Genomic DNA, 14,583 nt, shown 5'->3' on the forward strand with positions numbered 1-14,583 from the left:
TGACATGCGACCTAATGACACGGTCCGTAACTTTTATTAATATTTCATATTTATCTGGGTTTGAAAAATTGTTGGAAACATTTCTGATAATCAAAGTACACAACTAAACAAAATATATAATATTGGTTTAGTCATTTTTAGACATTTTTATGTGGAAAAACTACATATTATACCTTTAAGTAGCTGTCTGTTATTAGCTCACTCTACAGCAGGAAACGGCAATTCAAAATAAAAACTTTGTGCCAGAAATTCACTGTACTCCAAAATAAAGTGTGTTTTTACAAACTTCCATCCGTCCATCCAGAATGGACCCGTGACCCACCCGTGGGGAACCACTGATTTACAGTATGTGGAAGACTTTGAATGTGAAAAGTTAAACTCCTTTGTGTCTTTGCCAGCTGAGAACAAGGTGGATCAGATGTCAGGAACGCATGATGAGAACGTGAAGAAGAAAGTGGTGGCCATGGCCAGAGACTCATGGGAGATTTACTTCTCCCGCCTCTTCCCAGCCTCTGTGAGTTCCTGCCTATAATCTGCAGCAACTCTCCCTCTGAATATGATAAACCCAAAACAGATTTCATACTTTACTTGGTTTAACTTGGCCATTTCCATATGTGCCTGTATTCAGTTTCACGTGTTTGTGTGTGTGTGTGTGTGTGTGTGTGTGTGTGTGTGTGTGTGTGTGTGTGTTCCAGGGCAGTGTGGGGACAGGAGTGCAGGTACTGTCTGTGTCTCATAAGGGCATCAAGCTGCTGAAGATGGTGAGGAGTAGTTCTGCTGCTCCGGACTACTTCAGAGTGCTGAGGCCTTACAGGTGAGCCTCATGGTCTGTGCAAACACATGGACACAGTGTGTGTGACGTCAGTCGTAGGTCATCAGTATTTCAACCTTTTAAAGCTTTCATGTCTTAGTAGCGAAACACCCCCAAAGAGGTCAAATCAGGTACCGTTAGTTGTCTAGATGTGATTGCCCTCCTTTTGAAGTCTTGACATTAAACACCAGGAAAAGTCAAGAGACCTTTGTCAATTGTCTGTCAAGTGATCTGACCCGTGGCTCTCTTCTCTTTAACTTCATGTCGACTTCCTGCCTCTGCATATCACTTCCTGCGCAGCTACTCGGACATCCTGTTTGTGTCCATTCCGTCTAAGAACATGCTGGAGTTCAACCTGACCAACGAGAAGCTGATCCTGTTCTCAGCCAAGGCCCCGCAGGTCAAACACATGATCGACTACTTCCTCACAGAGCTCAAGAAGGTCAGAGGGCGTCTGTGTCAGTGTGTGTGTGTGTGTGAGTGTTTTGTAGGTTTTCTTGAGGATGATTTTTATGTCCCTGCACTGGCGATAGCCATAGCCGGAGGCATTATGTTTTTAGGTTGTCCATCCATCCATCTGTTCATCTATCCATCCGTCCCATTCTTATGAACACAATATCTCAAGAATACCTTGAGGATTATTTTTTCCAAATTTGGCACGAACATCCTCTTGGACTTTACAATGAACTGATTAGATTCTGGTGGTCAAAGGTCAAGATCAGTGTGACCTTGCATTCGTCTCGTTCTCATGAAGGCAATATCTCACAAACTCCTTGCGGGAATTTATTCAAGTTTGGCAAAAACGTCTATTTCAGCTCAGTGATGAACTAAATAGATTTTGGTGTTCGTGGGTCAAAGGTTAAAGTCACTGTGACTTTTTCTGTCTCATTCTTATTAACACAATAACTCAAGGACACCCGGAGGGAATTTCTTCAGATTGGACGAAAACGTTCACTTGGACGAAAGGATGAACTGATTAGATTTTGGTGATCAAAGGTCAAGGTCACTGTAGCCTTGCTTCAGTCTCATTCTCGTGAACGCGATATCTCTAAAACATCTTTAGTAAATTTCTTCAAATTGGACAAAAACGTCCACTTGGACTGAAGAATAAACTGATTAGAATTTGGTAGTTGAACTTCAAAGGTCAAGGTCACTGTGACCTCAGGAAACATGCTTTTGGTTATAACTCAAGAATTCATACACTAATTATGACAAAACTTAACACAAATATTTTATAGGATAAAATAATGAAGTAATGACATTTTATATCCAGATGTTCAAAGGTCAACTTCACTGTGACATCATTAAGTTCTGATAAAACACTTTTCTGGTCATTACGCAACACCATGTCTCAGGAAGAGAAGGGGAGACATTTGGTCAGATGCTGAATCGGTGACACAAATCTTGGGTTGTGACACATGTCAACATGTCATATCTCTGTCAGGACTCAGAGTACGTGGTGGCGGTGAGGAACTACATCACTGAGGACAGGTCTCTGCTCAGCTTCCACAAAGGAGACATAATCAGAGTGCAGCACATGGACGGGCTGGAGGCCGGTGAGACACACACTCACAAACACTCCCACACTGAGAACCAGCACTGTGATGTATATGTAGAGCTGCTTCCTGCTTCTGTGAGTCATGTACAGTGTGTCTTTGCTTCTCTGTGCTTCATGCCATGTCTGTCCGCTGTGTGTATGTGTGTGTGTGCATATGTATGTGTGTGCTCAGGCAAACATTACGGCTGCATAGTGAGGAAGAAGGTGATGCTTCTGGAGGAGCTAAAGAGAGACACTCCTGAGTTTGGTGGGTTTGGGAGCCTGGCGGTGGGATCTGTTGTGTGGTGCTTTGCTGTTTTCTTTTTGCTGCTTGGTTTGGCTTTGTTTGTTTGTTTTTTCAGTAGAGCCTTAACTTCTACATTTATGCCTTTTTTCTTTATTTTTTTTTTGTTTGTTAGATTTTCAAGAAACATTAACAATACTTGACGATATCAATAATCAAACATACAAAAGACAAATAAAATAAAAAAATATATAAATTCATGAAAAATAATAAAAATATATTTTTAAAAAATAGAAGTTTTTTTTTGTTTCTTTTGGTGTTGGACATAACCAAACATTTAAAGACATCACCTTGGCTTTTTTCTGTGTTTTGCATGTGACAGTTTTTTGTTTGTAACACTTGATGAGATTCTGTGTTTGCATACGAACCTCTCTGTACATCCTCTGGTGTGTGTGTGTGCAGGTTGGCGGTTTGGGGCTGTGTACGGAAAATCTGGAACGTTTCCCAGCGAGTACGTCCGTCCTGTGGCTGCTCCGGACTTCCTGGTTCTCCCTGCTGAGCGTGTGGAGCCTCGAGACAGACAGGGGCGAGTCGCTGCATCTGCTGCTGTTGCCGTGGCGATGGGCTCAGCAGTCGCTGCCCATGAGCTCGACCTGTCCATGGAGGTGAAGACTCACGTTACAGCTGTATTTTTCTACCTTCCAAAAAATAAGCATGGTGTTTATTTTCAGCTTGAAGATACAGTCTGAACAGGAGGCTCACAGCCAGAATAACTTTTACGTTTCAGCTTTAATAAACCCCTACATTATGGTTCACGCTGCTGTTTATTCAGTGTATGTTGGAATATTTTGGTTCAGCAAAAATGGAAATATTCTGTAGATAATTACATCTTTGCTGCTCAGCTTTTTATTGCTCTGTGTGTGTGTATTAGGTGGTAAATGAGATGTATGGGGACAGTCTGGGCGTCGAACTGGACGACCTGCCTCTGCACGGCAGCCAGTACCACATGGCTGAGTTTGCCAAGAAGTACTTCAGAGAGGCTCAGAGGAACAGAGGGTCAGACACACACACACACACACACACACACACACACACACACACACACACACACACACACGCACACACTGACATCATGATGTCCATATAATGTCCTCACTGTGAGTCTGCAGCTCTCTTGTTTTCAATATCTACAAATATTAAGACAAAATACTTATTTGGAATACTGGGTGTAGCTTCCTCTTCTTCTCCTTTTTCTTTTCCTCCTCTTCCTCCTCTCCTTCATTGTTGATTGCTGGAGTTTCTGTTGATATCTCTTTTTTTTTCTTGTGCCGATAAAGGTTGTGTTAAAAATTCAAAAATGTCTTCTTCTCATCCCTCTTCTTCTTCTACTTTTCCTTTTGTTCTTCTTTTCCTTCTTGTTCTTGTTCTTCTCCTCCATCCTCTTCCTTTCTTCTTCTTGTTCTTCTTTCACTTTTCCTTTTGTTCTTCTTTATCCTCTCTGTCTTATTGTCCATCTTTTTTCTTCTCCTCCTCCTCCATCGTCTTCCTCTTTTTCTTCTACTTTTCCTTTTGTTCTTCTTGTTCTTTGTTTTCTCCTTCTTCTTTACATTTTTTCTTCTTCTTCTCCCTTTTCTTCTTCCTCTCTTTCTTTTCTTTCTTTTCCTTCTTCTCCTTTTCTGTCTTCTTCTTTTCCTTGTTACTCTTGTTCTAGTTCTTGTTGTCCATCGACTTCTTGATCTTCTTCTTAATCTCAAATGAAAATCACCCCATATTTTTGTGTTCTATAATTACACTGTAAAAAATGAAATGATGGATCATTCTGTAAAAGTACCAAACAAGAGATGAGGGTGGGAACTGTTGCTGTTTTGTGATTCCAAATAAGTCTGCATCTCAGATTGATATTCTCTGCAGTAAACACAATGGACAAATGGACAAACACACACATGCTTAGTAACTGCTGTCTGTATCCTGCCCACAGTGATCAGAAAGCCAAGAAGGGGAAGGAGGGCAGGGACCCTGCTGACATGGTTAAATTCTCCAAGGTAAAGCAGCTGAGCTTGTTTCAAAGCATAATTGTCCAAAAAAGGTCTTTGTATTCTTGTATATGTTTTCTTAATTTTCAGCCATATTGTGTGTTGTATTGTAACCGCTACACAAATATATCTCTTGGTCCTGTCCATGTGTTGTGTCTCTTCAGTCTCCGATCCAGGAGTCTCTGATCGACTTCTCAGACAGTGGGATGAACAGAGTGGCTGCTGACATCTTCTTAGGTGAGTAGAGAGTAAGGAAAGGAGGGATGGATGTACATCAGGGGTAGAAGAGAAATTAGAAGAATTCTTAGCTTGCTAAATACGGTCCTTAAGATCCAATTGAGATTCTTAAAGATGGAGGGAAAAGAAATGGAGACTTCCCTGTTCTTTTGTTTAATAAGATGTTTCCATGTTGACTGATTGTTTTCATCCAGCCATCATGAAGTTCATGGGAGACTTTCCACTGAAGGGTCAGACTGAACAGGACCTGGTCACCATGGTACTGAAGGTACACAAACACACACACTTACTCACATATTTGACTGGTTTATAGAATACTAAAGGAACAGTTGACCCCAAAATCAAAAATACATATTCTTCCTCTTACCTGTAGCGCTATTTAAGAACAGCAAGATTGTTCACACACCTTGTTGTTTCATGTAGGAACTATTTTCTGTGTACTGAGCTACACCTGCCAACCGAATCACTGCACAGAAGGAAGCATGCATTTACTGCTAGCTCACCGCTAACCTAGCACCACTGAGCTAGCTAATGTTACAGCTCAGCCGAGGAGGACACCACGAATGTTTACATCTCGTGCTGTCACAAGCCTCTCATCCATAAGTATGTGAACACTTCCCTCTGTGTGGTGATACATGAAACTGCTCACAACAAGGTCTGTGGATTATCTTGAGTAATCGGGTCATGATTTCTGGAAAGAGACAGTGCTGTTGAGTTTTTCAAATGTATTTTTGGTGCTTTGAGCACCACAAGCTGAGTGCCATCTGGTTCCATTATATTCAAGAAAAGGCAGACATCTCTACGGCCGATATCTCGGACATACAGAAACTCACAACAAAACAATCTAGATTCATAAACAGCACTACAGGTAAGAGGGAAAATATGTGTTTTTGATTTTGGGGTGAACTGCCCCTTTAAGATGATGAAACGATAAACTGACTTACACATGATGTATTTAAGTAAACTTGAACACCATAATCCTCATGCATGTGCTCATATATGTAGTTAAGTGGCGACCATGGTCTGATCAAAGATGAAGCCTACTGCCAGGTGATGAAGCAAGTCACCACCAACACCAGCTCCAAACCGTAAGACTCTTCTATACTTACATCATGGTCTGAATCACAACTTAATCAGAGCTTTAATTTGCACTTGTGTGTATATTTGTTTGTGTAGGGACAGCTGTCAGAGAGGATGGAGGCTGCTGTACATCCTGACAGCTTTCTATCGCTGCTCTGATGTGATGAAGCCATTTCTGTTGAAGTTCCTGCAGGACGCCTGTAACAGCCCCGGGATGCAGTACCAAGGTAGAAAATCCACCCATCCATCCATTTTAGATAGAGATGCTACAAACCATCAACCAAATATATCACATCTTGAAATCACTCACTACCAGTCTGATGGTATCCTTAGTTGCCATTGACTGTTGCTCTACAGGAATTGCCAAGGCATGTGAGCAGAACCTGAGGAGGACTTTTCAATATGGCGGACGCATACAGTATCCCAACAGCATGGAACTCAAAGCTATGCTGGTAAGTCTCTACTGCAGGCAAATCAGATTTGTTCACTAACTGATTCTTTTGGAAACCCAATCTGTTCAGGTTTTATCTCTTGCCCAATGATCTTTCCTGACCCGAACCATTCGGGGTCGATCCCTAACCCCAAACATCTTTGCACATGGGTGCAACAACTTGGGTTTCCTGTAAGGAATGGGCAATGACAGATTCATCATTTCACCCTCTAAACAAATGCGCTGTCAAGTTGAGGTGCAGAACTCCTCCTTAGGCATCTGTCCACGGACTGTTGTGGACAGACACTTTTTTCCATTTTGTCTTCCATAGCACCCTGCAGTAGTGACATGGATTCTGCTCAGCATTTTTACTATGGATTGAACATCGTTGTTCACAAGTGATGCAAAAGACACTTTGGAATCCAATCTGAGCTGCCAGAGCATCCGGACTGACACCTATCTATAGAAATCTGATCAGACTCACATTTCAAACTACCTCCAAAAGTGGTCTGGATCCAGGTTGCGGGGTTTTGCTGTCTAGACTTCCTAAAATGAATTGGGAAACAATCTGTAAATGCCAAAAACAGATCTGGGCTGGCAGTCTGAACAGCCTAATTCAACCATGCAGTCTTCTTATGTGGCTTACATATGGTAAAGTGTGCAATAAACCAAAAAGAAAACCACACGGCCAATGACTGAAGGAACTTTTTCTTTTCTTGTTGTTATAAATTTGGCATGAATATTTACGCTGGATTCTAAAAGTGCCATAGCAGCACTGATACTTTTCTACTTAAGGCATCTGTCGTGCCTAAGTGTGAGTTTGTTAAGCAGGTGCCCTCAGTAGCAGCTGTATACTCCACACTGGTGTTAAATTGTAAAACGATTTCCTGTGATTGGTTGTTTGTGTGCAGGCTGGGCGGAGCTCCAAGAGACAGCTGTTCCTGCTGCCAGGTGGGATCGAAAGGCACTTGAAAATCAAGACGTGCTCTGTGAGTGGCACACACACGTATGCACGCACGCACATTAAAGTTATACTATATGGGAGTTGGTGGCACGGTGGTGGATTACTGTTCTGTGAGTCTTTACATTATATTCTAGGAAAATTCTGCATAATATTCCATTACCTAAAAACATTCTGAAGAGAAGCATTATGCTAGTGTGTAGCCTTTACAGACCTGACTGAACCTGAGCTTTTATACAGACCAAAAAAACAGATGCTGCCTCCGTGGGTCCACATGGTGGCAGCATTGCTTGTTATAAGTGGATTTCTGTGTTTCAGGTTGCTTTGGACGTCATCGAGGAGCTTTGCTATGAGATGGGACTACACAGGGTGGAGGCACTGGACGAATATGCCATCTTTTTGGTCACACACAAAGGTATCAAGGATCTAACATGCTTGTCATAGCACAGACCTACAATGCAAACACTCACGTACAGCAATACACTTTAGATAAACAGATAATAACTGAAGTGTGCTCCTGTGTAGGTCAGAATGTGCGTCCCCTGAACAAGCGTGAGTACATCCTGGACATCGCTACAGAGGCGGAGCCAGTGGACGCCAACTACAGTCTGTGGTTCAGGAGAGTCATATGGAGCCTGGCTCTCAAACTTGACAACGAACTCTATGTGACCATGCACTATAACCAGGTACAGTTCTACTGTATGAAATGAAAGACAGCCCACGTCTGCTTCTACTGTAGCTAATCCAATCTGAAATTTGGCTCATATTCTTCTTGTGTGGCTCGTTTTATAATTCACACTATCACATGGAAGAAACAGTAGATTTGACATCTATAGTCCTCCCTGCAGAATTGCTTTGCCATGGAAAAAACAGACTTTGCTGTTTTACTGTGTGATTTGCTTGACCACCAACTTGACGTTATTTGTAGGTTTTTCATTTGTGTGAGCGCAGATACACCTCAGCTAGCACAGTCTGACGAGGAAGATTTTAAAACTTGAACATGCAGTAAAATAAACACCAACAAACTTTTATTCTCTGTGTCCCTCTTCAAGGTGTTGCCAGACTACCTGAAGGCCTTGCTGAGTGTTGTCCCTCAGGGTAAGGCGAGTGATCAGCATCTGCAGCAGATCGCCAGACTGGCCGCCCTACAGCACCGTGCCAAGGACACCATCTACCTGCCCACCATGTAAATACAGTATACACAGACTTAGACACCAGCTACATCAGCTGATCTCAAACAGCCCAATCAACTGATGGATCAGCTGATTAATGAAAGGGAGTCAGCTGATAGATCACATGATTCCTTTCTATGCAACCAATTGGCAAATCTTATTCAGGACACCCTATTTAAGCTGCTCTGGCCTGCCTACTGTTGCTGCTTCCTCTTCCTCTTTGCAACCCACCTCCACCCCAGCTTCTCCTTTTCATGTTGTGTCTGACTTATCAATGTCATTTCTGTTTGTCATTGATGCTGCTCTGTTCTGTTCCTGGGGGGTCTCTGCTGCTGCTTTCCTTGCCTTAGGCTTTCCATGTAGGCGCATGGAAGGGCAGGGAGGTGCGCTCCAGAACAAAGCCATACCGCCAAATATAATACTGCGAATGGAAATAAAGTTTTCTTTGACCAAAGTGGTCATGACTGAACTCTCAGGTGCATTCACGTGCAGCATAAGCTCAAATCTGCAAACACACTTGCACATGTATAATATCTTACTACTGCCTCTGAGGCTTTGTGTGTGTATGTGTGTGTGTGTGTGTGTGTGTGTGTGTGTTCATGTTTCTAGGCGTGAGGTGCAGGAGTGTGTCCCCCCACAGTTCTACAGCAAACAGGGTTCACAGCATTGGCTGAATATGACAACTCAACACATGCAGCAGGTTCAGCCCTTAAACCCACACCAGGCTCGCGCACAGTTCCTTGGTAAGACCACAGCTCTGTCTTAATGTGTGTGTGTGTGTGTGTGTGTGTGTGTGTGTGTGTGTGTGTGTGTGTGTGTGTGTGTGTATTTAGGCAAGTGACTTACAGAGTGTTTCATAATAGTCATCAGTCCCATAATCAATTAACTACTTACAGAGCTCTTTAAGGGTGTTTCTTTAAAAACATCTACAGCAGGAAATTACAGACAAGAAGACACACATTTTAATCCGGAATACTTGTTTTTAGTTATTAACAGTGCTGCAAAGTAGATCTTAGTTTAATTCACTGACTCTTGGCTTGAATGTGCTGCCATATTAAAAGTGACCCTTCCTGTGTATTTGCCCCAGGTCTGGTCAGTGCCTTCCCCATGTTCGGCTCCTCCTTCTTCTACATCCAGAGCTGTAGCTCCTCCTCCATCTACGCACCGTGCATCCTGGCTGTGAATCTGAATGGACTGCACTTTCTGAACAAGGATACTCATGTATGCAAATCATCCACTCAAGCACAAATCCACTGAGTGTAATGTTGCACGCTTTACATTCAAGGACCAGCTGGTAAAATATGGCAGCAGGCAGCTGAGTGTGTGTGACAGCATGAATTTGAAGCAGTAACATTGTCTTGGTAAATTTATATTAAAAGCAAACTACTGCAAAAAGGGGTTGATTTCAAAACAAAGTACTTGGCTCCCTCTGCTGGTTATTGTGTTAGCTGTCTTCTTCTATCTGTTAAATCTTATATTTTATGAGTTTTGACTTTTAATATCTGAGCATATCTGTCTGTCAGAGTTTGTTTGTAAGTGCCCCTTGCCTATATATGTGTGTATTCATACATATATTTGGTGTGTGTGTGTAATTAGGAGGCCATGGTGCGTTTCCCTCTGAAGGAGGTCCAGTCGACTCGCACTCAGAGACCGACTTCAGGCTCCAGTTATCCATATGTGGAGATCATGATAGGAGACCTGCTCAACCAGCGCATCACTCAGCTGCAGCTGGAGCAGGTTTGTGTGTGATGTGCAGATACAGCATACACTGTGGATGTAACTTTTCTGTGTCTGTTTGACTCACCTTATGTAAATGCCTTGCTGTGTGTGTGTGTGTGTGTATGTGTGTTTTCCAGGGCCTGGAGCTGTGCCGAGTCATCGCCATGCACATGGAGAACATGTTGTCAGTCAGAGAAAAGAGACTCACTTTGCCACCGAGTGAAATCACCCTGCTATAACACACAACAACCACCTGCACTCACAGATAAATCACACTGTATGCCTCATAAATGTACTGCATCTACCTCTATATTAAAATAGAATATTTTGATATGTAAAGGTAATGTTTCTGTAATCTGATGAATGTGTAATAGTTGAAGATGTTGTAACAGTTTGAAAAACAGGTATATTCAATCACACAACGTGATTTTGCTGAGTAGGACTGGACAAACGCTGCGATCAACCAATCACAGCCCTCTGACATCATCAGCTGTACTTCTTTCAAAAATCTTTTGTGCTTCCTAAGCTAAGCTAGTTTTCCAAATTGAATGTGGAACACTGAATAAAATCCGCACAAGCTGCTGCAGGGTTAGCGAGTTAGCTTGCTAACTAGTAGACTAGATTATCGTTAAACAAATGTTAAGGATAATATCTTTTTTTTTAACTTACCTGCGATTAACACATTTTCCCTTCTTTTTTATAGCTCATTAAAAAAATTTTGTTTTATTTTTATTTCATTTTTTTTTTTTTCAAAACACTGGATAATTTGTTAATGTCAACAATAATGTAGCAGTGATGGTCCTGGATCAACACGAGCACTACAATATTATGAAAAAACAGTTTGAATGGGCATGAAAAAAGGAGTGAAATGTTTCCATTGCAGCTGCAAACTGATATTATCCTTACTTTTAATCTAAGTGAACAATATTCTAGCTTAGTAGCAAGCTTACTTGTTAGCATAGCTTACCTAGTTAGCAAGCTAACTCGCTAATATTCAAGTCTATTGGCACTTTTACTTGTTAGCATAGCCAACCTAGTTAGCAAGCTAACTCGCTAAGTAGTTTAAAAGGATTTTGTTTACTGTTTCTGAGGATTTTGTTAAATTTTACTTCCTCCAATTGTGGAAAACTAGCTTAGCTCTGAACAATCACAAAAGCTGTGTCTCAATTCAGGGGCTGCAGCTTTTGAAGGATGCGGCCGTCGCGGTTTATGTTGGCCATGTCCTTTGAAGACTGCATCAACCAAACTGAACAGTCTCCAAAATGGTATGATCTGGTCTGTGGAGGATTTCCTGGTTGCATCACCAGTTGTTTTCACCCTGACCCGTTGGCGTTCCCGTTACTTAGCAACCAGCTGCAATTGACGACACAAGGAGTGAGCTAGCAAGTTAGTTAGCCCTAAATCATGGACCCCGACATTATTTTATTTTTAAATTTTATTTAATACTTTAGGAAATGATTCACCACTGGCGACACTGCCATTTGATATATAATTTTAGGTTTAAAGGCCTTTTGTGTTTTATAACATTTATATTGTTAGCTATTCGAGTGAGTTGAAACCCAGTACTTACATTTAAAAGGTGTAATCTGCCGCCATTGCTGCCGGTGGTTATCAGGCGCCATACTGAAAACAACCTAATCGTGGCTGGCTTGCAGTGTATCTTAGGATAAATTGGGCCATGAAGGATTCATCCCTTACATACTTTAAATTCTGGGAAAGAAGACTGCATTTCCTGCCCACATTTGAAGGAGTCTTCAAAATGGGATAGCCTTGGTTGCGCCAATGTGATGCAGTCGGTCTATAAATATGAACTTCAAAGGCTGCGGCCCCTGAATTGAGACACAGGGAATTTTAAATTAACTGCCAGAGCAGCACACTGATGATGTCAGAAGGCTGTGATTAGTTGACTGCAATGTTGGTCCAGGGACGGAATGTGGGAAGTTGATCCAGGAACATATCAAGGCTGCAACTAAAGATAATCGTCATGATTTGGTATAATTTCAGAGAATAGTTATAAGATGACTATCACAATTTCCCACAGCCAAAAATATCATGTTTAAATGGCTTGTTTTATTCAACCAGCAGTCTAAACCCCAAATGTTTTCAGTTTATTATCACAGAAGAGTAGGAAACCCAGGGAATGTTCACATATGAGAAGCAGGAACAATTTAATTTGGGGGCATTTTGCTTAGAAAAAAAAAGATTTAAACAATTACACCTACGGCTTCAACATAAAGTAGGAAAAGGCATATATAGTTATCTTTCTGTGTGCATGACACGTACATCCACTAAGTCAGTGCAGCTACCCTGCACATACTTCAAAACACTCACACCACTGAGTTTAATGCATTCATGTGTCTCTGACGCAGTGTAAGGAGTGTAGAAACTGAGAGTCAGACTTGATAAACGTCCTCTCACACTGAACCCATTCATGTTTTTCTTTGACATTTTTAGCCAAAACAGTTTCAGATCTTGTCTGCCATGATTGCCTTTTCGTGCCGGGACTCTAATGGATACTACCTCTTTAATTTACTTTAACTTGCCCACTTCAGAAGAACTGTATGATTTGATTTACGTTGATTCTAGGGCAACACTGAATATAAATGTGGTCCTTGAACAAGGGTAGGAACCCCTGCTGTGGTTGGCTCTGTTCCTGGAAGCTCAAATGTGTGAAACTGAAATGAATATTAAGCAAACTTAAGTATCACCATATCTTCCCTTAAACACTATTAGATGATTGTGGTTTGACAAAATACATCATTATTCATTACTTCATGACTTGAACCTACATGCAAGAGTAGCATACCTAAACTATTTGTGAGCCCATAAAATGCTCTATTTTTTTTATTTTATTAAGATGAAATTAAACCAAAAACAAGAGAAGGCAGCCACAAAAACAGGCCACAAATTAAATTATTTTTCTTTATTTTCTTCCCTGTTATGAAATCAAAGGAAAGGCACAACGGGTGGAAACATATTTGTGGAAGCATATTTTGGCGCATGGTTATAAGCCACATCACTAAGCTCTTTGCACTAATGGAAATGATTATTTATACAATGTATAGCCTATATATTTTTATGTAAATAGCTGTTGTACATAACTAATGCACGTGAATAATGTACATTAAAGTTTGTAGCATAAATGACTCTGGTGTGTGAATTTGGTTCATTTGAAAAAGAGACCTTTAGTAACATCATGCACATATGAAGTTTAAAACAAGTATAATTTCAAAGGCATCAGAGAAAGTAAGAGATTAGAGATACAGTGCAGTAAACAGGGGAACAAAATTGTGTTTACCTGGTCCTGGTGCAAAACAACATAATGAAACATGAGGTGCAAACAAGATACAGCCACATAAAAACAGAATGGGAAATAGAGTAAATGAATAAATACATAAATAAGTAACACAAATAAAATATAAGGAAAAATAGGGAGGAGGATCAGGGCCACATGTGAAAAGTTTTTTGAGTTCTGAGTGAAAAGTCAGGATTCAGATTTTAAACTCAGAACTCAAAAAATAGATGAATACCTAAACAAATAAATACTTGAAATAACAGGGGTGAAAGCCAGGGGTTTTCAGATAGATCACATCAATGGTCATTTTCAACAGTTTTGGCATTTTTTTGGAAAATATTTTGAAAGATAATGCAACACTCTTAGTTTTCTGAATTCTGCCTAATGTAAAAAATAATTTAAAGGTCCTGTATTATGCTCATTTTGGGGTTCATAACATAATTGTACTCTGGGTTTTTTCCCCTAATAATTTCAACTTTTTTAACCTATAATTTCACTTTGTATCTCATAATTTTGACCTTTAATCTCATAACTATGACTTTGTATCTCACAATTTGACCTTTTATCTCATAATTTTGACTATTTTATCTCATAATTATGACTTTTTAATCTAATAATTTCGACTTTTTAAATCAATAATTATGACTTTATCTCATAATTTTGACCTTTTATCTCATAATTTCGACTTCTATCACATAATTTTGACCTTTTATCTCATAATTTCGACTATTTAAATCAATAATTATGACTTTATCTCATAATTTTGGCTATTTAGATCTCATAATTTTGACTTATTTATCTCATAATTTTGACCTTTTATCTCATAATTTCGATTTATCTCATAATTTCAACTTTTTTATCTCATAATTTTGACTTTTTTAACTCATAATTATGATTTTTTATCTCATAATTATGACTTTATCTCATTTTGTTTTTATCCTATAATTTTGACCTTTTATCTCATAATTATAACTTTTATCCCATAATTACGACTTTTTATCTAATAATTTTGAATTAATTTTTATCTCATCATTTTATCCCAAAATTTAAACTTTTTTTATTAT

The 14,583-nt window shown here is 40.2% G+C and overlaps 2 protein-coding genes across 2 annotated transcripts in view; one reads left to right on the plus strand and one right to left on the minus strand.

Annotated features, from left to right (window-relative positions):
- Positions 1–10,496, plus strand: part of myo15aa (myosin XVAa) — a 48,955-nt gene extending 38,459 nt beyond the window's left edge. Inside the window, exons 45-65 of the mRNA XM_050070341.1 lie at positions 399–514; positions 696–814; positions 1,112–1,253; positions 2,256–2,367; positions 2,542–2,616; positions 3,055–3,275; positions 3,524–3,662; positions 4,573–4,634; positions 4,790–4,862; positions 5,057–5,130; positions 5,868–5,950; positions 6,039–6,169; positions 6,300–6,394; positions 7,284–7,361; positions 7,652–7,748; positions 7,859–8,019; positions 8,386–8,519; positions 9,115–9,248; positions 9,593–9,726; positions 10,102–10,242; positions 10,362–10,496. Of these exons, the coding sequence (XP_049926298.1) occupies positions 399–514; positions 696–814; positions 1,112–1,253; positions 2,256–2,367; positions 2,542–2,616; positions 3,055–3,275; positions 3,524–3,662; positions 4,573–4,634; positions 4,790–4,862; positions 5,057–5,130; positions 5,868–5,950; positions 6,039–6,169; positions 6,300–6,394; positions 7,284–7,361; positions 7,652–7,748; positions 7,859–8,019; positions 8,386–8,519; positions 9,115–9,248; positions 9,593–9,726; positions 10,102–10,242; positions 10,362–10,463 (2,423 nt within the window). The 3' untranslated portion in view covers positions 10,464–10,496. The remainder of the gene's footprint in view (positions 1–398; positions 515–695; positions 815–1,111; positions 1,254–2,255; positions 2,368–2,541; positions 2,617–3,054; positions 3,276–3,523; positions 3,663–4,572; positions 4,635–4,789; positions 4,863–5,056; positions 5,131–5,867; positions 5,951–6,038; positions 6,170–6,299; positions 6,395–7,283; positions 7,362–7,651; positions 7,749–7,858; positions 8,020–8,385; positions 8,520–9,114; positions 9,249–9,592; positions 9,727–10,101; positions 10,243–10,361) is intronic.
- syngr3a (synaptogyrin 3a) overlaps positions 1–14,583 on the minus strand; it is a 136,877-nt gene that overhangs the window by 94,614 nt on the left and 27,680 nt on the right. The window lies entirely within an intron of this gene.

This window comes from Epinephelus moara, chromosome 18, assembly GCF_006386435.1.
Source record: "Epinephelus moara isolate mb chromosome 18, YSFRI_EMoa_1.0, whole genome shotgun sequence".
Classification (NCBI taxonomy): Eukaryota; Metazoa; Chordata; class Actinopteri; order Perciformes; family Serranidae; genus Epinephelus; species Epinephelus moara.